This window comes from Sarcophilus harrisii, chromosome 6 (genome assembly GCF_902635505.1).
Source record: "Sarcophilus harrisii chromosome 6, mSarHar1.11, whole genome shotgun sequence".
NCBI classification, from domain to species: domain Eukaryota; kingdom Metazoa; phylum Chordata; class Mammalia; order Dasyuromorphia; family Dasyuridae; genus Sarcophilus; species Sarcophilus harrisii.
In genome coordinates this window covers 140,159,324-140,181,276 of record NC_045431.1, presented here as the reverse complement: position 1 = coordinate 140,181,276, position 21,953 = coordinate 140,159,324, and the positions used below count along the sequence as shown (strand labels likewise).

The window sequence follows — 21,953 nt, the reverse complement described above, 5'->3', positions numbered from 1 at the left end:
CCCCCAATGTGTGTTCTAAGAAAAATTTAAATTATATATTCCTGATTCATCTTCACTTATTTCATAACAGTGTTGCTATTGATATACAATAAATTCCCCCTTTTTCATTTACTTTCTTTGTTACAAGCTAGTTGTTGTATATCTAAGAACCAGTGCAATCTAAGCTTCACAGTTTGAGATCACTTTGAAATTTAGAAGTTAAAACTGGAACACCTCTAGCCAAACATATTCTCTTTTAGATTATATTTTTTTATTTTCTAAAAAGTGTTATCTTTGTGTACTTCTTGTGTAATGTTTTACATTGCAACTTTATGGCGCATAAAATATTAATTGTGGTCACTCTGACTTTTCCCTGTGATGAAAGAGTCATTTTTATGCCTAATTATGGTTAAGTTAATTAGTTGAAAAACACCAGTTAAGTAATCCCCCAAAAATAAATTCACAAGAAATATATCATAAACTCCCTATATGATTCAATATAAAGGAGTCTCATTATCCTTTCTACTATACCATCTCATCTACAGTTGCAGGGAGGAGAAGCACCAAGAACCAAAATCCCTAAATCAAGATACCCATTCAGTAACTGTTAATCCCTAACTCCTTCAGAAGTGATAGAAGGGAGCTGGAAGAGAGCATCTTTAGTATCTCCCTGTAGGGGAGGAAGATGGAGCTTGGCTTCATATTTAGTGAGAACTTGATTCCCAAATTCTCTGAGCCATTGAGTCAAAGGATAAATAGAACAGTGCAAGACTGGGGCCAGACTTGAAATTCTAAAAATAAAAGGAGAGATCAATAAAATTGAAAGTAAAAAAAACTGTTGAATTAATTAATAAAACTAAGAGTTGGTTCTATGAAAAAACCAACAAAATAGACAAACTCTTAGTAAATCTGATTTAAAAAAGTCGAGGAAAATCAAATTTAGTCTTAAAAATGAAAAGGGAGAACTCCCAACTAATGAAGAGGAAATTAGGGCAATAATTAGGATTACTTTGCCCAACTTTATGCCAATAAATTCGACAACTTAAATGAAATGGAAGAATACTTTAAAAAATATACCTTGCCCAGATTAACAGAGGAAGAAGTTAATATCCTAAACAGTCCCATCTTAGAAAAAGAAATAGAACAAGCTATTAACCAATTCCCTAAGAAAAAATCCCCTGGACCAGATGGATTTACATGTGAATTCTACCAAACATTTAAAGAACAATTAACTCCAATGCTATATAAACTATTTGAAAAAATAGGGATTGAAGGAGTCCTATCAAACTCCTTTTACAACACAGACATCGTACTGATACCTAAACCAGGTAGGCTGAAAACAGAGAAAGAAAATTATAGACCAATCTCCCTAATGAATATTGATGCTAAAATCTTAAATAAAATATTAGCAAAAAGATTACAGAAAATCATCCCCAGGATAATACACTATGACCAAGTAGGATTTATACCGGGAATGCAGGGCTGGTTCAATATTAGGAAAAATATTAGCATAATCAACTATATCAATAACCAAACTAACAAAAAACATTATGATCATCTCAATAGATGCAGAAAAAGCATTTGATAAAATCCAACATCCATTCCTAATAAAAACACTTGAGAGTAGAGGAATAAATGGACTCTTTCTTAAAATAGTCAGGAGATATATTTAAAACATCAGTAAGCATCATATGCAATGGGGAAAACTTGGAACCTTTCCCAGTAAGATCTGGAGGAAGCAAGGTGCCAATTATCACCATTATTATTCAATATTGTATTAGAAACACTAGCCTCGGCAATAAGAGTCAAGAAAGAGATTAAAGGAATCAGAATAGGCAATGAGGAAACCAAACTATCATTCTTTGCAGATGATATGATGGTATACTTAGAGAACCCCAGAGATTCTACTAAAAAGTTATTAGAAATAATTCATAACTTTAGCAAAGTTGCAGGTTATAAAATAAATCCCCATAAATCCTCAGCATTTTTATACATCACCAACAAAATCCAACAGCAAGAGATACAAAGAGAAATTCCATTCAAAATAACTGTCAACAGCATAAAATATATGGGAATCTATCTACCAAAGGAAAGTCAAGAATTATATGAGCAAAATTACAAAAAAACTTTCCACACAAATAAAGTCAGACTTAAACAATTGGAAAAATATCAAGTGCTCTTGGATAGGCCGAGCGAATATAGTAAAGATGACAATACTCCCTAATGTATTTATTTTGTGCTATACCAATCAGACTTCCAAGAAAATATTTTAATGATCTAGAAAAAATAACAACAAAATTCATATGGAATAATAAAAGGTCAAGAATCTCAAAAGAATTAATGAAAAAAAAATCAAATGAAGGTGGCCTAGCTGTACCTGATCTAAAACTATATTATAAAGCAGCAGTCACCAAAACCATTTGGTATTGGCTAAGAAATAGATTAATTTATCAGTGGAACAGGTTAGGTTCACAAGACAGAATAGTCAGCTATAGCAATCTAGTGTTTGACAAACCCAAAGATCCTAACTTTTGGGATAAGAATTCATTATTTGACAAAAACTGCTGGGATAACTGGAAATTAGTATGGCAGAAATTAGGCATGGACCCATATTTAACACCGTATACCAAGATAAGATCAAAATGGATCCATGATTTAGAAATAAAGAAAGAGATTATAAATAAATTGGAGGAACATAGGATAGTTTATCTCTCAGACTTGTGGAGGAGGAAGAAATTTGTGACCAAAGATGAACTAGAGACCATTATTGATCACAAAATAGAAAATTTTGATTACATCAAATTAAAAAGCTTCTGTACAAACAAAACTAATGCAAACAAGATTAGAAGGGAAGAAACAAACTGGGAAAACATCTTCATAGTTAAAGGTTCTGATAAAGGCCTCATTTCCAAAATATATAGAGAACTGACTCTAATTTATAAGAAACCAAGCCATTCTCCAATTGACAAATGGTCAAAGGATATGAACAGACAATTTTCTCTCAATGAAATTGAAACTATTACCACTCATATGAGTGTTCCAAATTATTATTAATCAGAGAAATGCAAATTAAGACAACTCTGAGATACCACTACACACCTGTCAGATTGGCTAAGATGACAGGAAAAATAATGATGATTGTTGAGGGGATGGGAAAAACTGGAAATTGATTCATTGTTGGTGGAGTTGGAACAAATCCAACCATTCTGGAGAGCAATCTGAATTATGCCCAAAAGTTATCAAACTGTGCATACCTTGACCCAGCAGGCTACTACTGGCTTATACCCCAAGGAGATACTAAGGAAGGGAAAGAGACCTGTATGTGCCAAAATGTTTGTGGCAGCCCTGTTTGTAGTGGCTAGAAACTGGAAAATGAATGGATGCCCATCAAATGGAGAATGGTTGGGCAAATTGTGGTATATGAATGTTATGGAATATTATTGTTCTGTAAGAAATGACCAGCAGGATGAATACAGAAAGGCTTGGAGAGACTTACATGAACTGATGCTAAGGGAAATGAGCAGAACCAAGAGATCATTATATACGTCAACAACAATACTGTATAAAGATGTACTCTGATGGAAGTGGATTTCTTTGACAAACAGACCTAATTCAGTTTCAATTGATCAATGATGGACAGAGAAGCAGCTACATCCAAAGAAAAAACACTGGGAAATGAATGTAAACTGTTTGCATTTTTGTTTTTCTTCCCGGGTTATTTTTACCTTCTGAATCCAATTCTCCCTGTGCAACAAGAAAACTGTTTGGTCCCGACACATATATTGTATCTAGGAGATACTACGACATATTCAACATGTATAGGACATCTTGCCATCTAGGGGAGGGAGTGAAGGGAGGGAGGGGAAAAATCGGAACAGAAGTGAGTGCAAGGGATAATGTTGTAAAAAATTACCCTGGCATGGGTTCTGTCAATAAAAAGTTATTATAATAAATAAAAAGTAATTAAAAAAGAAACTATCTTTGCCTGTAGTTTGAAAATAAAAGGCTATTATTTAAAAAAATAAATAAAATGTTAGGTCAGGACCTGAAAGAAATTAGTATGGACCTAAAAAAAAAAAAAAGGACTTTGGAAGTTGTCAGGGACAGGGTACATCTACCTTGAAATTTTATATATATATATATATATATATATATATATATATATATATATATATGGCTCACCATCCTAAATTAGGATGATGGCAAAGGAGAGAGCCCTACTAATGAGTGGAGATGAGGTGATTGTATATAATTTAGGACTCAGTTACCTCATCCAGAGTCATGATCATTGTGAATACTTAAAATTCTCCACATCTATTCTACATCTTGATGTGAAGAACTTTAGTAAAGCCTGAATAAAAACACTAAAGAGCTTAACACGGAATAAAATATCAAAAAGTTATGGGCAGATGCCCCAATTGATAAATGATTAAAATATATATCTATACAAAAAGGGTTATAAATGCATGCATTTCTTGTGATTTAACTATATATAAAAAGAAAAATAACCTCTATTATAAAAAAAAGCTCTCTTCTCAGGAGAAAAATTGGAAATTGAGGGGATGTCCATAAATTGGGGAACAACTGAATAAATTGCAGCATGTGGTTGTCATAGAATATTATTATTCTATGGGAAATGATGAGCAGGATGCTTTCAGAAAAAACAACAACAACAACAACAACAACTTGGAAAGTCCTCCATGAATTCAAGAAAAGTGAAATGTACTGTATACAAAGTAACAGCAATATTTTGGGATGACCAGCTATAAATGACTGCTATTCTCAGCAATACAATGATTATAACTATGTGGAAGGACTTATAATAAAAATCCTATCCATATCCAGAGAATAAATTGAATAGAGTCTGTCTAAATACAGATTGAATCAGCCTCTTTCCTCCCTTTTTCCTTTCCTCTCCCTTATCTCTCTCTCTCTCTCTCTCTCTCTCTCTCTCTCTCTCTCTCTCTCTCTCTCTCTTTCTCTCTCTCTCTCCCCCTCTTTCTTTTAACTTTATTTTTCTTTATCAGGGTGGGAGATCTATATTTTCTTTAACAACATAACTTTTATGTAAATGTTTTACATAACTTCATATGTGTTTTCTTAATGGGGGCTGAGGGTGGGGTTAAGGGAGAGAATCTGGAACTCAAAAGTTTTTGTAAAAAATGTTTTAAATGGAAGTAGGAAAATTTTAAATAAATAAATAAGGAAAGTCAAAATATTTAAAAAAAATTAAGTTATAGGCTGAAATAACCCTCGGATAAAATCTCAAAAGAAGAAAACACTGCAATCATTATAAGCAAACCCATTTAAAAATTGATTCCCCATAAAAAAACACAGGGACTACTAAATAAATGTAAGAAAAGTTGAAATAAGTTAGAAAATGAAAAAAAAGCTCTTGAGGAAAAAAATTTGAAAAATAAAAACAGTCTGGAAACAAAATATTATTTTAGAGTGAATAGTGAAAAACCAGAACTCTCAAATTCAGTGATAACAAATGATAAAACAAAGTCAAAGCATTCACAAAAAAAAAGGAAAAAGGTATGAGAAATCTATTACCAAAAACAATTTCCCAAGGAGAAATAATGTAAGACTAATGAATACTCTGAAAACCATACTAAAATAAAAGCTTCAGATATAATTTATTGAGAAATTAGCAAGTTAAAACATTCTGGACCTATTAGAAAGAGAGAGCTGTGCGAAAATAGAATCCACAGGTCACAACTTTAAAAAAAATTAACAAACAGAAATGTGATAATCAAAATTTAGAATTTCATGTGAAAAGAAAAAAAAACAAAACTTCAGTCAGTCTTAGAAAAGATCTTAAACCAAAGGATTACAGTCAGATTAACTCAAAATGATAAACAGAAGAAAAGAAAAGAAAGCTTGGAATAATTGAAATAAAAACAAAGAATAATTTTCCCAGCAAAACTGAAAAAAATCCTAAAGGGGTACAACATAATTCTCAAGGCACTATCATAAGTTCTTTTAACTGCAGAATGTCTTTCTCCTCAGAGATATAATCTGAAATGTTCTATGGAACTCATTGATTAATTTCAGCTGCAACAGATGTTTAATGACTGCCCCAAGAGAGTTGATGAAATACCCCAAACCCAATACTTCTTGTGGCCCCAGGTAACTCATTTTATACCTGGAAGTGAGAAGTGAGGGGGGAACTTAGTTTATTTTAGATTTGAAAGAATTACATTCAACATATTTTCACGAACTGGAAACTTGAATAACATTATGATGCCATATCTTCTACCTACCTTGATGTTAGCCAATGAATATTTGAAGAGGACTTTTTTAAACATAAGGAGTTGTGACATGCTACAAATGCTAGAAGGGATCAGAAGATATTTGAAATATTTAATCCATTTTCTTCTTTATAGAAAAATTCAAATAAGTGATTCAAATCAGATTAGCATCAATCTTCTTGTAACAATTATGTAACAACTATGTAATAGTCTCATTTTGCTTCATCCACATTTGCAATTGTTCAGCTACATTTTTGTTATAATTTAAAATATAGTTTCTTACAGATAGCATTACTGATATCATTTAATATGAGAGGGATGCATTCTTTCTCTTTGCAATAGAATTCTTCTAGTGAAATATATCAACAAGAATATAATTTTATCATCAGTCTATGAACTCTTGCAAGATTTTATATCTTGTACAGACCCTATTTTTCAACGTGTTAATTCTGAGTTGAAAAAATAACCCTCAATCAAATTTTATAATTCTGTTCAAGAAGAAGGATCCTTTCTATCAACAATTGTTATTCCTTCTGTCCTGATTCCAACAGTCCTGTCCCTTGTACATTCTGGGTTTCCATTATATAAAAAGTTTAAATCAATAGATGGTTCATGATATGGCCTATGGATCATATACCCTGAAGCCTAAAAATGATGTAGTATATCATTTTTTGCCTTTTTTTTAAGTAATACATAGTCATTTTGCAACCACATTTGTTAAGACAGCTAAACAGTGCCAGGTAGGGATAAATAAAAGTCAACTCTCAATTATCTGTGAGTGGATTTTCTGTTTTAGAGAAAATGATCTTAAACTCACCTTCTCTTTCCAGAGTAGTGGAGACCAAAAGAGATAGGTGCCAATAAAGTGAGCATCTGATTACTTTTGCCATCTTTTATTTAATTCTGGTATCTGACTTAAGTGATGATCTGAATTTGAAAACTAATTAACAGATGGCTACCAGTATTAGACACTGCTTAAGATAATCTGCACTACGATCACCTTTAATAAATATTAAGACTTAAGCAGTGAGTCTGAATTTAAAACTTCAATCAAAGCATGTAACTGCTCCTACCCATATTTTTGCCTCATGTGCATGTTTGTTCTTATTTTACAAGTTATGTGTCAAATTTGCGTTTGAGGAATGTCATCATAGAGTTCCCTAGTTAGATTGAAGTCTAAGATATGCTGCATCAAACATACTACCAGATTTACTGAAGAATTTCAGACCTCCTCTGAAGTCTAAGGTGCTTCTGAACATTTAGAAATTGCACCAGTATTGATTGCCTATCACTGAAAGGTTTTTCTACCTTATTTGAACCCTTAAAATAATCAGAAAATGTTAAGGTGTCTTATTTCCTTGACCAAACGAGAGGGAAAAGATGCCATTTTAATTATTAGAAAGTCATTCTTCTTGATAGTGGATAACACAAGAAGGTGGTTGTTGTTGTTTAAACAAGCTGACATAATTTTCCTCTCTTCGTTCTGTTATTCTATCTGAATAAAGATTAAAATGGTTTTCTCTTTAAAAAAAGAAGAAATTTAACTTAAATATGGGTGATGGATGAGTTAGCCACATGGGGAAGATGTAGAATGACTTTTAAAATGTTTTGCTTGAAATGATTTCCTAAACATATTTTTGCTACATTTTTTCAAATAAAAGCATTTTCAGGGTAATTTAATCCATATGTTTCAACTTGACATACTTAAATCATCTACATTTTGTTCTATTAAAGCTACATATAATCTGAGATGATTTCAAGCTTTTTTTTAGTTTTCCTATTTTATTTTCTGAATTGAAGCAAATAAGTCGCCCAGAGTAAACAAATCAAATACCAAACTGAGTTCTTTGAAATGCTTAACCTATTATTTTTTGATTGGGTTTTGAACCTGGCAGTACATATCACTACCTGCAGAGGAAAATGAAAACAATTTGAACACTGTATTTCCCAATTGGTTCATTGACATTTGAGGGTAATATGGTACACACAGAATCAGCATGTTTGGCAGGTGAGTGATATTGTATGACCTCACTAAGTTATTTTTCCCTAATTTGGATATTATGTTTGGGAGACATCATGAATCAAATAGAAAGAGAAAAAAATATTCCACTGTTCCAAAAGTGGGGATTTATTTAATATTTTATGCACCATAGGTGGAGTGGTTGAAAAATGAAGAGGTAATTGATCCTGTTGAAGATCGGAATTTTTATATTACCATTGACCACAACCTGATTATAAAACAGGCTCGCCTCTCAGATACAGCAAATTACACATGTGTTGCCAAAAACATTGTCGCCAAGAGGAAAAGCACGACAGCAACTGTTATAGTCTATGGTAAGATTTTTTGTCTTATCAAAATTGGGAGAGGTCCCAGTCAGTTTGGGTTAGGCTAAAAATTCTCATTAGCATCTTTGCTGTAATAAAATATCTCCATACATCCCTTTACCCACTCCTGTAATCTGTCTATCTTCGCACTCCCCTCCCTCCCCAATAAATGATATTGGGATGCTTCTTACATAATGCTTCTTTAGAGTTACTCATGATTGAGATGGAATATCCCAATATGCTATCAGTCAACATGTACTCAGTTGACTGCAGTCTTGCTATATGTCTGGTCTCAAGTTTGGCCTTTGGGCACAGTAGGTTGTAGCACAACAGTGCTGAGAACAGAAATTAAGGTATTTGAAGATAGTACATGGATTTTCTGTGAACCTGAACCATTCTTGAAGATTTGAAGAAAAATAAAGCAAACTAATGTATTCTAATTTGGTCTCCTCAGATAAATTACTAATTTCTTAGAAAAGCAGAGACCAAATGTTATACTTCTTTTGTATTCCCAGTAGTGCTTGGGTACAGCAAATATTCAAATGCTTAGTGACTGGTTGATAGTGATTCAGGGTGTTTATGGGAAGGTGTCAGGGTGTTATGGGATTCATTAAGGAACTCAGAAATAACTAAAGTTTAGAATATCATTATAAAGGAATTTTGTCTTACTGTTTTAGAGCTGTAGATTATAACCCTAATTGAAATACTTCATTTCTTCAAGAATCTGTGATTTCATGTATGTGGGTACTCCTTCCATCAACACAAATTATAATCCTTCTGCAACATAGTTAATGAAGTGCTGAGGTTGAAAACCAATTCTGTAGATGAACATATCAATGAATATTTTTTCTCTCATCACCAGACTAATCTATAGCTTTCTAATTTGGTAGGGTCTCTAGACTGGTGTTTTGCTGGCATAAGAACCCAGACTATTGCTATAGAGGAAGCATCAAAGAAAGACTGCAGTAAAAGAACTGTCTCCTATGCTCATTTTCCTTTTAGGGACTGATAGACATGATCATGAGTCAGGTTCATCATGGGATTATAATGTGATTGTTGCCTTACAGTTAAATGGTGACTTTCTAGTTGGCTTAGTCTATTTGAGACTGATAGTTCTATAAGAACTGAAGCCAAAAAGCTTGACTTCACTAATTTTTTACAAACTGTCTTCTTAGTGATAAGTCATTGTTGTTGCATCCAATTCTTTGTGAACCTATTTGGGGTTTTCCTGGGAAAGATGCTGGAGAAGTTTACCATTTCCTCCTCCAGTTCATTTTACAGTTGAGGAAACTGAGGCAAACAATGTTATACTTGCTCAGGGTCACAGAGCAAATAAATGTCAGAGGCCAGACTTCAATTAGCAATGATGTGTCTTCCTGACTTCAGATTCAGCCTATCCAACTGCCCCTCAGTAATAGAGAACAGATTATGAAAAGAATTTTAAAAACCTGTGATGACTCCAGGCATTAGTTTGTTGGTCAGTTTTAGGTTTATGTTTTATTGTAATTAATTGCTTTACTTAGAATACAGTGGCGGTATTTCTTACTTTGGTGTCTGTAGTAAACCAATATGGAAACCAAATGTGGAAAGCAAAGAAGAAAGAGGGCATTGTCACAACGTGTACAAATCATAAATAAAATATGATAGTTGGACCTACATGCATTTCCTTTTAACTTAATTTAGTTCAATTTAAATGCAAGTTTTTCCTCTTCTAAGTATAGTATTGATACAATACTCATAGATCTAGTATATATTGTACATACTCTATTCAAAAATGTTGCAAACACAAATGACCTAATGGTTTTAAATTGTGAATTAGAATTCAGAATTTAGAGCAATTTAAATGCTAACTTGTTGAGATTTTTAAACAGGAAATCTGACCTGAGGCTTATGGGTGAAGGTAACATTTGAGTGTTCTAGGATTTAGAATCTTGAATTGGTTGAGTGGACTTGGGAAAAACTAACTGATTTCTCTAAAGGCTATCAACACCTTACCCTATTTCTCTCTTTACCAAAGTTGTCAAAAATTGAAAAAAAGAGAGAGAGAAGAACTACAATGAAGTATTCTAAGAACAAGCATATAAAAAGCTTTCTTGCTATATGTCTGTTAAATGAATTTCTGGTACATTTGAGATTTATAAAATAATGGATATAGGATATCTTCCATACATTACCTACTAGAGGTCATTCTCATAAATCACTAATAAATCCAGAAAGTACCACTAAGATTTTGAGAACCCACTTCTCTAAGTAGTAAGATATTAAAAAATTTTCTAGAAGTCTTTAGAAACAGAGAGTTCACTATAGTTTGTACATTGATATATCAAAATACAAGTAAACATGTTAGATTTAGGTTACAAGCTTTCAGTTTTGATTTAATAGGTCGCTGATTCATTCTACCAGATAGTTAGCTTGGCCAAACCAGTTATCTTGATTAAATTAACTGATATGACTAAATTTAATCAAAATCATTAATATATATGCACAGTTTGAAAGATAATAGTTTATCATTGAAATATGATGAGGTTTTTTTTTTTTTTTTTTCATGTTTACTCCATAGTCTTTGCATAGTCATGGTAGAAGAACTGTTTCCATGACAACATTTTTAAAACAGCTCAGTGACTCTAAATCATCTTGTTTTGGAATAGAACAATAAACTAAGAGCTAGAACAACTATATTCTTATCCTATTAAATATCTTGATACTTAATAAATATCACTTTGGAAAAGGTACTTTACTTAAATGGCGCTGTTTCCTTATGACAGTGAATTGGCACCAATGTGCACAGAACACTGGGTCTAGAGTCCAGAAGATAGAAATACAAATCTGGTTCAGATGCTTACCTACTAACTTTGTAAACCCTGGTGTTGAGGGGTGAGGATACCCTAACAGCTCTGGGGGGGGGGGTCTCTGGTGTCACAGGTTTTGCCAAAGAATTCGCAGTTCCACTCTCCAAGCAAGTTTTTTGGCAAAATGGGTTTATTTCACTGAGAAACTATTTCTCTCAGTGGTCCACTTCCTGATTAGGAATATATCAAAGTTTTGGGTACAGAGCCTTGTTTTTTATTTAGTCTTCTGTGGTTTGGGGATAGGGAGCAATTACAGGCTAATTTCCAAATTAATAAGGGTGGTGACCAAAGTGATTCCCAGATCAGTTGGAGGTGGGAGTTTCCCATGAGAACCAGGTAGGAGGGTGGGGAAGGGTTGAGATTCAAGTAAGGATCATTTTTAGGAATTTCCCCAGGAATTTCCCACATTTAGAATATAAGACCCTCCTTCATGGCAGTGGGCTCACAGTTTATATGCCCTAGGATTCTTAAAGGTGGTAATCAACTCTTGGTAATAATTAACAAGAGAATGAATATTATAATGAGACATTAGGCTATATTCCAATGAATGGGTTGGAAATATGTGACATGTATCACATTCTCAAACAACTTACAAATTTCTTAATCACCTGCTGACAAAAGGAAGACTCCACATTTTCCCAGACCTGGTAATCTTCCCAATATCCCAAACTTAGAATTTCTTTTACTGACTTTGAGAAAGATTTCCCACACTGATTGATTTCTGGATGAGGAAAAAGAAAAGGAAAAAAAAAAACAAATCTTGGTTGTGATTAAATAATTAGTCATTAATAAAAGAGGGAAATAATCATTTTTTCCATTGGTATTTGACTAGATGATCCTTCAATCTCCATCCAATATTAAAACTTCTATCTAGATTACTTCGAAACCAGGTTTAGGGTTGGAAGAGGTATGTATAATGCAGTATTTATTATTTCCCTTGCTTTAGTGAATGGTGGCTGGTCTACTTGGACTGAATGGTCTGTATGTAACAGTCGATGTGGCAGAGGTTATCAGAAACGTACAAGAACCTGCACGAACCCAGCACCACTCAATGGTGGTGCCTTTTGTGAAGGACAAAGTGTTCAGAAAATATCTTGTACAACATTGTGTCCAGGTTGGTAAATCAAATGTCTATATTTTCCTATCTCTTTTCTAGGCCTTTGGTAATAGTAAGCTTAGGGTCAGGTTTAGCTACTGTGTGTTTTCGAGTTGTAGGGAGAGGGATGACATAAAAGTTGCCTACATATTGACACTCATAATAACTAATCCAAATTTGTGAAATAATATGTAAAAAAAATCCTTGAAAATAGTTCTTACCTTTGTGATGATTCAAGCATTTGATAAAAAGAATATTCAGTTGTCACACAAATATGCAAAATTGTTTGCAAATAGCAGATCCAAAAATCAGATAATCTTTCTACAATGTTCTACAAAGCTTAAGCCAAGATGAAGTTTCTGTAATAAAAAGTTTTGAGCCGTATTGAAAGCTGAAAATGTTAAGAACAAAAGTCCTTAGTCCTCAAAACTATGAAAATAAATCAGAACATAAATTTAGAAAATGATTTGGAAGGAATCATGCATAAATGTAATGTCAACTTCTAGGCAAGGCGACTAGAAATTTGGGACATAAATTAAAGAAAGTGAGAAAGATTTGTGACAATTGGATAATGAATTTTGCAAATGCCAAATAACCTATTTTTAATTAACTATACATGTGAAATGTTTAGTTTATAGATAATCCACAGCAATGTCTAATCCCAAGATTGCTTTTTCCACACTTAACTCGTTTCTAAGCTAATTTCCTTGTGTTCAAGGAATGAAAACAACATTTAATTTTAACTTAAACCAAACACAACTAAGAAGCATGCGTACTTTGAATTGAGTATGCATGTAATTCATGCCAAAGCAAAACTTAAATGATCTTAGAATAATTCAAACCCCTACAGTATTACATTAATGTGAATAAATTGAAAATTAATCATACAACCAACTCAATTATTTAGAAGTAGATTATCCAGTTTGCGCATTAAACAGGCACCTAGCTTCCCTTTCTTCCTTATTTTACATTTCTCTTGTTCATTTCACTACTCGGCAGGAACTCTTCCTTCAGGTGTCACTTATAAATGGGAGAGTCATTAAAACCAACATTTATCACTTTTATGCATTCCTGAGTCTCCAAGCAATCATATTCCCACTATAATGCCTGAGAAACTGAAGCAAGATAGAAATTAGAGAATGTTTAATAATTTATTTAAAAGGGAGAGATTTACTGGGACCAAATGAATCCATGGTTTGGTCCCAGGGCTGAATGAGACTATTGTCTCCAAGAATCTAGCAAACAATGTGAGTTCTCAATGACATATATACACATACACATGGCTCAGACTCAGGGGGTAGAGTGAGGCAGGGATGGAGTCAGGATGCTGAGAGCGGGAACAGAATTCTGACAGGGTGAGTGAGCCTCTGGAGAGGAATGACATAATAGGGGAAGGCACCTGGGATATGGGAAGAGACATCTTGATAAAATAGTATCTGACATTCCAATAGCTTGGGATGGAGAGAGGCATTCTGATATTCTAAAACAATGGTTCTCAAACTTTTATTTTCAGTATCTTTATCCAATTAAAAATTAGTGAAGATCTCTCCAAAGTTTTTGTTTATCTGGATTATATTTATAAACATTTACCATATTGGAAATAAAAACTATTTTTGAATTTGTAGACCCTCAAAAAGGATTTTAGAGATCCCCAGGATTCTCTAGACCATACTTTGAGAACCACTGTTCTAAAACATAAGATCTTTTATCCTTATCAAATATTCTGATAAAGAGAGAGGGGAGGTTTTGCAGGGCTGAGCTTTGAGCTGATAATTATAAACTGAAGCAGAGAAACTGAGGCAGGACTGAGTCAAGATAATTAGGGAAACTGAGTCAGGACAATAAAAGAGAACTGTGGCATGACACCACAATGAACCATTTGGCTCTTTTGCTGTATGATACTCCATCCATTTGTGAACTAGACTCTATTACACAGTAACTTCAACATTGTTTTTCATGTGCTGTCTTGTACAAGTTAAGAAAAAAACTGTTGTTTTCATAAGACTTACTGTAATGCCAGAGAAACTGAGGCAAGATAGAGATTAGCGTTTTTAATATTTTGAGAGGGAGAGATTTTGCTGGGGGCATTTTGACCCCAGGGCTGATGTCTCAAAGCATCCAGGAGGAATGTGAGGTTCCCATGAAATATATATACATGTGGCTCTAAGTGACTGGAGGAGACTAAGGCAGGGGTGGAGTCTGAGTACTGAGAGCCAGAACAGACCACCAATCTGATTCAGACAGGGTGGGGGGTAGGACCATAAATTCTAATAAGGTGGGATTAAGAAGAACAATGACAGAATGGAGGGAGACACCAGACATTCTGATAAGATCTGGAGTCATGATGTCTAAGACAGAAGGTCTTTCTCTTTAACTGGATTAAATTTTTACAGTTTATAATCTTAGAGTAGCCAGCCTTAAATTCTAATGATTAGGAGGGAGGAGTGATGTTGCAACCAGGGGGATTGGGGCAGAAATTCTTCAGTTCAAGGAACTGAGGCAAAACAGTTCAGGGAAACTGAAGCAGAACAATTCAGGGAAACTGAGGCAGGAAAATTAGGAAAACTGAGGCAGGACAATAAAAGGGAACTATGGCACAACATTATGACGTAAGGTTGTTAATTTTCTGGTTATCTGTGGTTTGTGTTAAGTCTAGGCTAATATAATACTGAAAACAACTCATTTTTATGTCACTTTAAGCACTATAGCACTTAAAGCACTTTTATAGCACAAGGGGTTTCATAACAACCTTGCAGTGTTATAAGTCTTAGAAAAACAACAGTCTTCAAAAGATATATAGTACCTTAAAGTTTGGCAAAGTTTATGTACATTGTCTCACTGGTGCCTCACAACAACTCTTCAAACCAGAATTATCAACACCATTTTACATATAAAGACTAAAGTTAAGTGAATTACCCATTAAATATGAACCTATTCTTTCCTGATTTCCCCAAAATTATGAGTACTACCACTCCCATTTTGTAAATAAGGGAAACAAATATCACTATAGCCAGCCACTGTACTATGCTGTCTTTCAGCTTTTTGTACTTCACAAATAATTATTTTTGGTAATTTCCAACTATTTTGAATGAATCCATTAGTCAGTAAGCACTTAAATATCTACTATGTTCCAACACTGTATTAAATACTAGACATACAAATACAAAAGGGATGTAGGGCCTAGCCTTAAAGAGTTCATAACTAGTAGGGGGATAACAATATATATGAGGAAATGGTGGCCAGATTTTGGCAGAGGTAGTCATAGGGAATGTGAATGGAGCTATAGGTGCATTAGAAAGACAGACTTTGTCAAAAAGGGAGGCTAAATGCAGACCAAAACCTGTTGTCCTGGTGGTTATGTAGATGGGAGTTGAAACGTGGTCTCTGGAACAGATATATTAGTTGAATTTAATAGCATGTTATAGTTTAAAAAACAAAACAAAACAAAACAAAACAAAAAAAAACACCCAGCTATAGAATCAGAGAACCTGGACTCAAATCCCACCTCTGACACTTCCTACCTATATGATTTTGGCAAAGTTTTCTACTTTTAGGGCTTAAATTTCCTCAACTATAAAATAAGGAAGTTGAACTAGATGGCCTCTGAGGTCCCTTCCAGATCCTATGGTCTGAATACTCCACTCCTTGAATGACTTGCTGTCCCTTGGGACAGAGGTGGATTTTATATAGCAAGGCAGAGAGGGAATGGAAAAATTCTGAGTGCCTTCTTGATCTCCCTGGGGACAGTTTTGTCAGATGCCTAAAAAGAAGAAAGGGATCTTGAAAGAATTGCCACAATATTTTTAATTATGCCTTTACCATATTAAGATAAAAAGTACATATTATACTAAACAAACCAAAAAAAAAAAAAACCCCAAAAAATGGAAGGGCAAATAAGAGGTATGTGTGAAGTAATTTCAAGAGAAAAAGACCACTAGCACTTGGGAAATCAGAAAAGGTCTTCAGTAGGAGGTACTATTTGAGATGGTCTGTAAAGGAAGTTAAAGATGACTTAGTCAAAAGAGATATTTGCAAGCATTCCAGATGTGACAGACCACCTATGCAGTGGCACAGAGAGAATATGTAAGATTTTCCACAGAGAGCAGCTAATGAACCAGAGAAGCCAATGAAAGATTAAATTCAGATGGACTAATTAAAGATCATACAATCAAATGCCCTAGGTATATGGATAAGGAAACTGAGGTTTTGGTTCAAATCCCAGCTGTGATAGAAGGTATCCTTAGGACTTTTATTTCAACAAGTGGGTATTAATGTGCCAGTCATTGTACTATGGACTAGATACCCAAAGACAAAGTAAAACAAAACAAAACTATACCTGTTCTCAAGGAGCATCAATTCTATTAGAGGAAGAAGTAACAGGTACGGCAAGGGGGTAAACCCATTAAATCAAAATTTACAAAAAAAGTAAATAAAAATGATTTGAAGTTGATTAGACAAATAAAATCTTGGTTCTATCCCTATTTTATTTGAGCTTTAGTTTTTTTTTTTTTTTATTAGTAGTAAAAAAAAAAAAAGGGGGGTGGGGGTTAGACTCTTAAGGTCCTATCCATTTCTAGAACCTATTAGCATTGTTTAATCTGGCCTTTAGAATAAGTGTGTTACTTTGGCTGTTATGTTTGTTAGCTAGGTTTTTATGTCATAAGTAACCAAAAAAATCTCATTCTCAACTTTTTATTTGTAGTTTTTGTTTTTGTTTGATTTCTGTGCTATAAGTAACCAAAAAAATCTTGCTCTCAACTTTTTGTTTGCATGTGGGAAATATAAACTAAACTCTGAATCAGTTTATGATTTTTTATATTTTTATGTGTATAGTACCTTGAAAATATCAATATCTGGATTTATTTTTATTGAAGTTGCTAGCAAGCCTATCACAGGACAGAAGAAATTCTAAAGGACTGAACCTGAGAAATCAGTATAACTTCACTTCTTAGGACAATTATGATTTCTCCAAAATAAGGCTTACTGGAAGGAAGACAGGTAAAATGGGGAATGAGATATAAAGGATGTCAGCAGCTTTATCACTAGGGAAAAGAAGCATGAAAAAGGCCCTTGGGGAACATAATCAAAGTATATCTTCCTTCTGATGCAGAAAAGACAAAGACATTCTCAAATTCAAAATACTTCTACATTACTCCTAGTGAAGCTATTTTTATCTTTGTTTTTGTACTTGTGTGGGTGTGCTAGTGGATGGCCGATGGACAGCATGGAGCAAATGGTCAACCTGTGGAACAGAGTGTACACATTGGCGCAGGAGAGAGTGCTCAGCACCAGCCCCCAAGAATGGAGGCAAGGACTGCGAGGGGCTCGTTTTGCAATCCAAGAACTGCACAGATGGGCTCTGTATGCAGAGTGAGTACAGGGAGGAAATAGCAAGAAGGGAGAGAGGGTTGAGGTTTTAATATTTGGAGTGCTTTGAGGCAAATAACAGAATTTGAGAATTCTTTTAACCCAAAATAGGGGAGAATATCAATAGCATAATAACATCCTGTCTTATATATACCCATCAGAAACCACCTATATGTCCTGAATTAAAATGTATCCCCATTATGGTAGATAACAAAGGGATAATCCTAAGAAGACCTGTTACTGATTAAGGATGTACTTGGTCATGTCACAAAGGTACCTCTGATTTTTTTTGACTACAGGCTAATATGGGAGTCAGAGTTAGTTCTAAAAGAATGCCACTTACTTCAAGGATTAATCAGTTATATAAGATAGGAGATAGGGATAGGGTCTAGACCTGATATTTTATTGATAGAGGGAACTCTTCCAAGGGACACCCTCTCTCCCAAGCAGATCAATATCTTCTCTGAAACCTAGAGTCTTAAAAGCTCACCTGGACCTCTGAGAAAGTGACAGAGTCAATACCAGAGGTAAGCTCTGATGCAAGTTTTTCCTAGGTACAAGGCCTGTTATCTGTCCAATATGCCCATCCTTTTTCTCTTTTATAGATAGATATATTTTATATATTTTTGTATCTAATAATAATGATTATGATATACATTCATATCCATGCATACAAAAACACACATATATATATATATATATATATATACATATATATATATACAAAAATAATAACCAAAGAAAACCTTTAAATATAAAAACCCAACAGATATATGTGATGAGTTGGCATGATATTCAAGGAGAAAAAGGAATATCTGTGTTTGGTTTTGCATCTGTATACTATTTCTCATATGTATAGTTTATATACATATATATATAATCAGAGTTTACATATAAACATAGAAGTGTATGGATATAGGTATATTTAATATGTATTTAGTATATTATTATTATTAATTAGTATATTTAATATCATTGATGAGTTAGCTCCAAAATTCAGTGTAATTTAATCAAATAAATGGAGTAATATTCCAAATGAATGGAGATTCAAAGGGGAAAAAAACTAAAGAAAAGTAAAGTAACATTTTAACAACATTTTCAGATTATTGAAATTATGAATAAAAAATCTCAGCATAAGCTTGATAAAGAAAATTATATCTGTTCAGAATTTTTAATCATGAAAAATTCAGGAAAGGGAATGGTAGAACTCCTTACCATCATTAAGAGGCTGTTTGGCTTCTTTAACTATTCACCTTTGCCCTCTCCCTGTGTAACTGATGAATTATCTGCCATTTATCATAGATCTGGATACTAAGAATTGAAATCTGAACTCAAGCTGATGAAAATGACTCAAAACAGGCTGCTGTCTTCTCATCTTAGACACTGTCATCCAAAGAATGACAATTTTCATACTAATTATTCATTTCCTAAGTTATAAAGACTACCAAAATAATTTGCAGTTGCCCCCCCCCCGCCCCAGGCAGAAAACCATCCAAAGAATTAATATTTGGTTCTTAAGAATTTAAAGCAAAACTGATTTTATTCTACACTGTGTGTATGGAACTCTACTTATATAGACATGTGCCCTTCAGATGCTTCATCCAAAAGACCTTTAAAAAGCAAATTCACTGAAAAAAGATCCAACTACTTCTATTTTGAGTGCATGATAAAATCTCAATGAGGACTTTCTTTTTAAATTGATTGTATATTGAATTATTTGGAAATATTACTGCTGAGCATGGATCCTCAACTTAATAACTGGAAAATATTAGTATGAATTTTATTCAAATGTATAACTGGAAATGATGAGATGAAAATACCATATTTATATTATTAACCTCCTAGCCAGAGGTAGAATGCTCCTCCTCCAGATGTGAGCTTCAATATAAAGGTTTTAATGATATGTTTTATTTTTGTTATAGCCTATGATAATATTTATAAATATAGTTTCATATCCCCTTGTTGCTGAACAGAATGGCATGAATTGTTATGTTGTGATGCTTTCTGCTTCTGCTCTCTTTTTTATTTCCCCTTTAGTGATCTGAATAAAATTTAAATCTCAGTCTTTTTCCTCAGATTCCAACCTTATCTACCTTCCAGGTAGAGTGTATAGTTTTATTATTCCTCCTCCACTCCCCGCAAAAAAATAATTATAACAAATATGAAATACATCATAGCTGAGATAGTTAGCTCTAGTTCATGAGATAAAATGCTTCTGGCTTTTAGTTTTACTTTTAATGTATGCTGACATAAAATGACTTAATGATTGTGAGATGGGACCTTAAAATCTAGAACTAATCATTTAAGGAATTCCTATAAATTTTCCCTTGTGACTGAAAAATTGTCAAAAACTATGAGACAGACTTCTGTTTTGAAATTAGGGGGTTAAACTCAGGATTGGGGAAAAAGTTCTTGATCAGATCTATTATGGATGTGAAATAGCATGGTATTTAAATTTCATTCTTCTGCTTAAATTATTTGCTTCAGAGGCTTTGCTTTTATAGTTTAACATACATTGTACTTTTTCTGTAAAATTTTAAAGTAGGAGGAAAAGAAAATGTATTTTCTTAACATCAAATATTTCAATAATTTATCTATCATCATCACTTCATTACTCCAATTAATTTGTCATCTTGTTGATAAGGACAGTCACTTCCCTAATGAATATAGTAATCTGTTCTTGCTTCTCATTTTTTATTATTTTTTCAGGCTCTTTCATTAATGTCCCTATCCCCAAATCATGATCACAAACCCCACTCCAAACCTACCTATAAAAAAATCCCACTCAATTAATGCACAGGAGTCCTTTCTCCAAGTGTTTCAGCATTCCTTAGGTAGCAGAGTCAAATTCGGGATATATGTCCTCATTTTTGTTTTGTTTTTTTTCCTATTCCCACTCTTTTAAATGTGAAAATTAGATGCATTTTCCTTAAATATCTGAACCATACTATTATGAGACACTGATGTCAGCTCTATATTATCCCATGTAGTAATCAGCACACCTCCTTTTCCAACAGATATAGTGTATTCTTTTTTGAAGTGAATCTTTTTTGAAGATATCTAGATATCTTGATTCATTAAAGATTATAATGTTTCATTATTACAGATCTTCATGATAACCAGGAAAATATTAATAGTTTAATTATGAGAATAGCTTAGATAATCTCTGATCTGGAGGAAATGCATCTTGTATTAGGACCCTGATTAAACTTCTTCCACATATGTATCCTAATCCCCCAAATTCCTTTTCAGACTTCTTGTCTTTGTATAAGGTATTATCTAAATCCTCTTCTTTCTGCATTCAAAAGTGACTTTTAACTACTTTGAAATAAATTGCATTTTTGAGAGATAAAGACACTAGCATTATGATACACAGTATCTCAGTATTTGGTGTGCCATGTCACCAGTGACATTTTACCCATTTTGCCAAGATTGATCTTTATTTTGTTCCATGTGTAACAGTCTTGCTTGATGTAAGTTAGCCCAGGGAGTGAGCCACTCCCAATTTATATGTAAACACTAAAACAATTTTTGTGAAGTTAGTTTAAGAATCTAGATCAGTATTTTTGCAGTTTCCATGTAATCTTTCAAAATGATCAGATTTTTAAAAGGTTCAAAAAGTTAAACAGCAATATTGTAATGTAAGTATTTGAGTTTTATAGACCTGTTGTCACTATTAAAACCATTTTGAAAGTCCTACTTTCCCTTTCAGGTCACTTTTAATAATTTAGGTTATATCCTAGTCAGTTATACATTTAATTCAGCTCTGAATAAAAATCTAATGGCCTGAAAAAGGGTTGTCTTATGCATATCTAGAAACTGGTGCTATTTAATTCGAATGAATTATCAAGGAAAAATTAAAGACCAGTACAGGTATTTAATGTCCTGGAAAGAACTTGGACTTTTTTTATTCCTTTGCTTTTTAAAGTATATTGTTTTTTTTTAAAGTAGACATTAAACATAATATAGATTCCATATATACTAATGTTCACAAGGATGGCTGAAAGAGTGTTAACGTCATCTTTAGATCTCAATTGTACTCTTAAATCTGCCCTTAACTAGCAGTGTGCTCTTAGACAAGTC

At 33.4% G+C, this 21,953-nt stretch overlaps 1 protein-coding gene across 2 annotated transcripts in view; it reads left to right on the top strand.

Annotated features, from left to right (window-relative positions):
* UNC5C (unc-5 netrin receptor C) overlaps positions 1 to 21,953 on the top strand; it is a 407,070-nt gene that overhangs the window by 289,310 nt on the left and 95,807 nt on the right. For both annotated transcript variants that reach the window (XM_003772864.4, XM_031941564.1), the window contains exons 5-7: positions 8,387 to 8,567; positions 12,354 to 12,521; positions 17,709 to 17,873. In XM_003772864.4, coding sequence (XP_003772912.1) covers positions 8,387 to 8,567; positions 12,354 to 12,521; positions 17,709 to 17,873 — 514 coding nt within the window. The remainder of the gene's footprint in view (positions 1 to 8,386; positions 8,568 to 12,353; positions 12,522 to 17,708; positions 17,874 to 21,953) is intronic.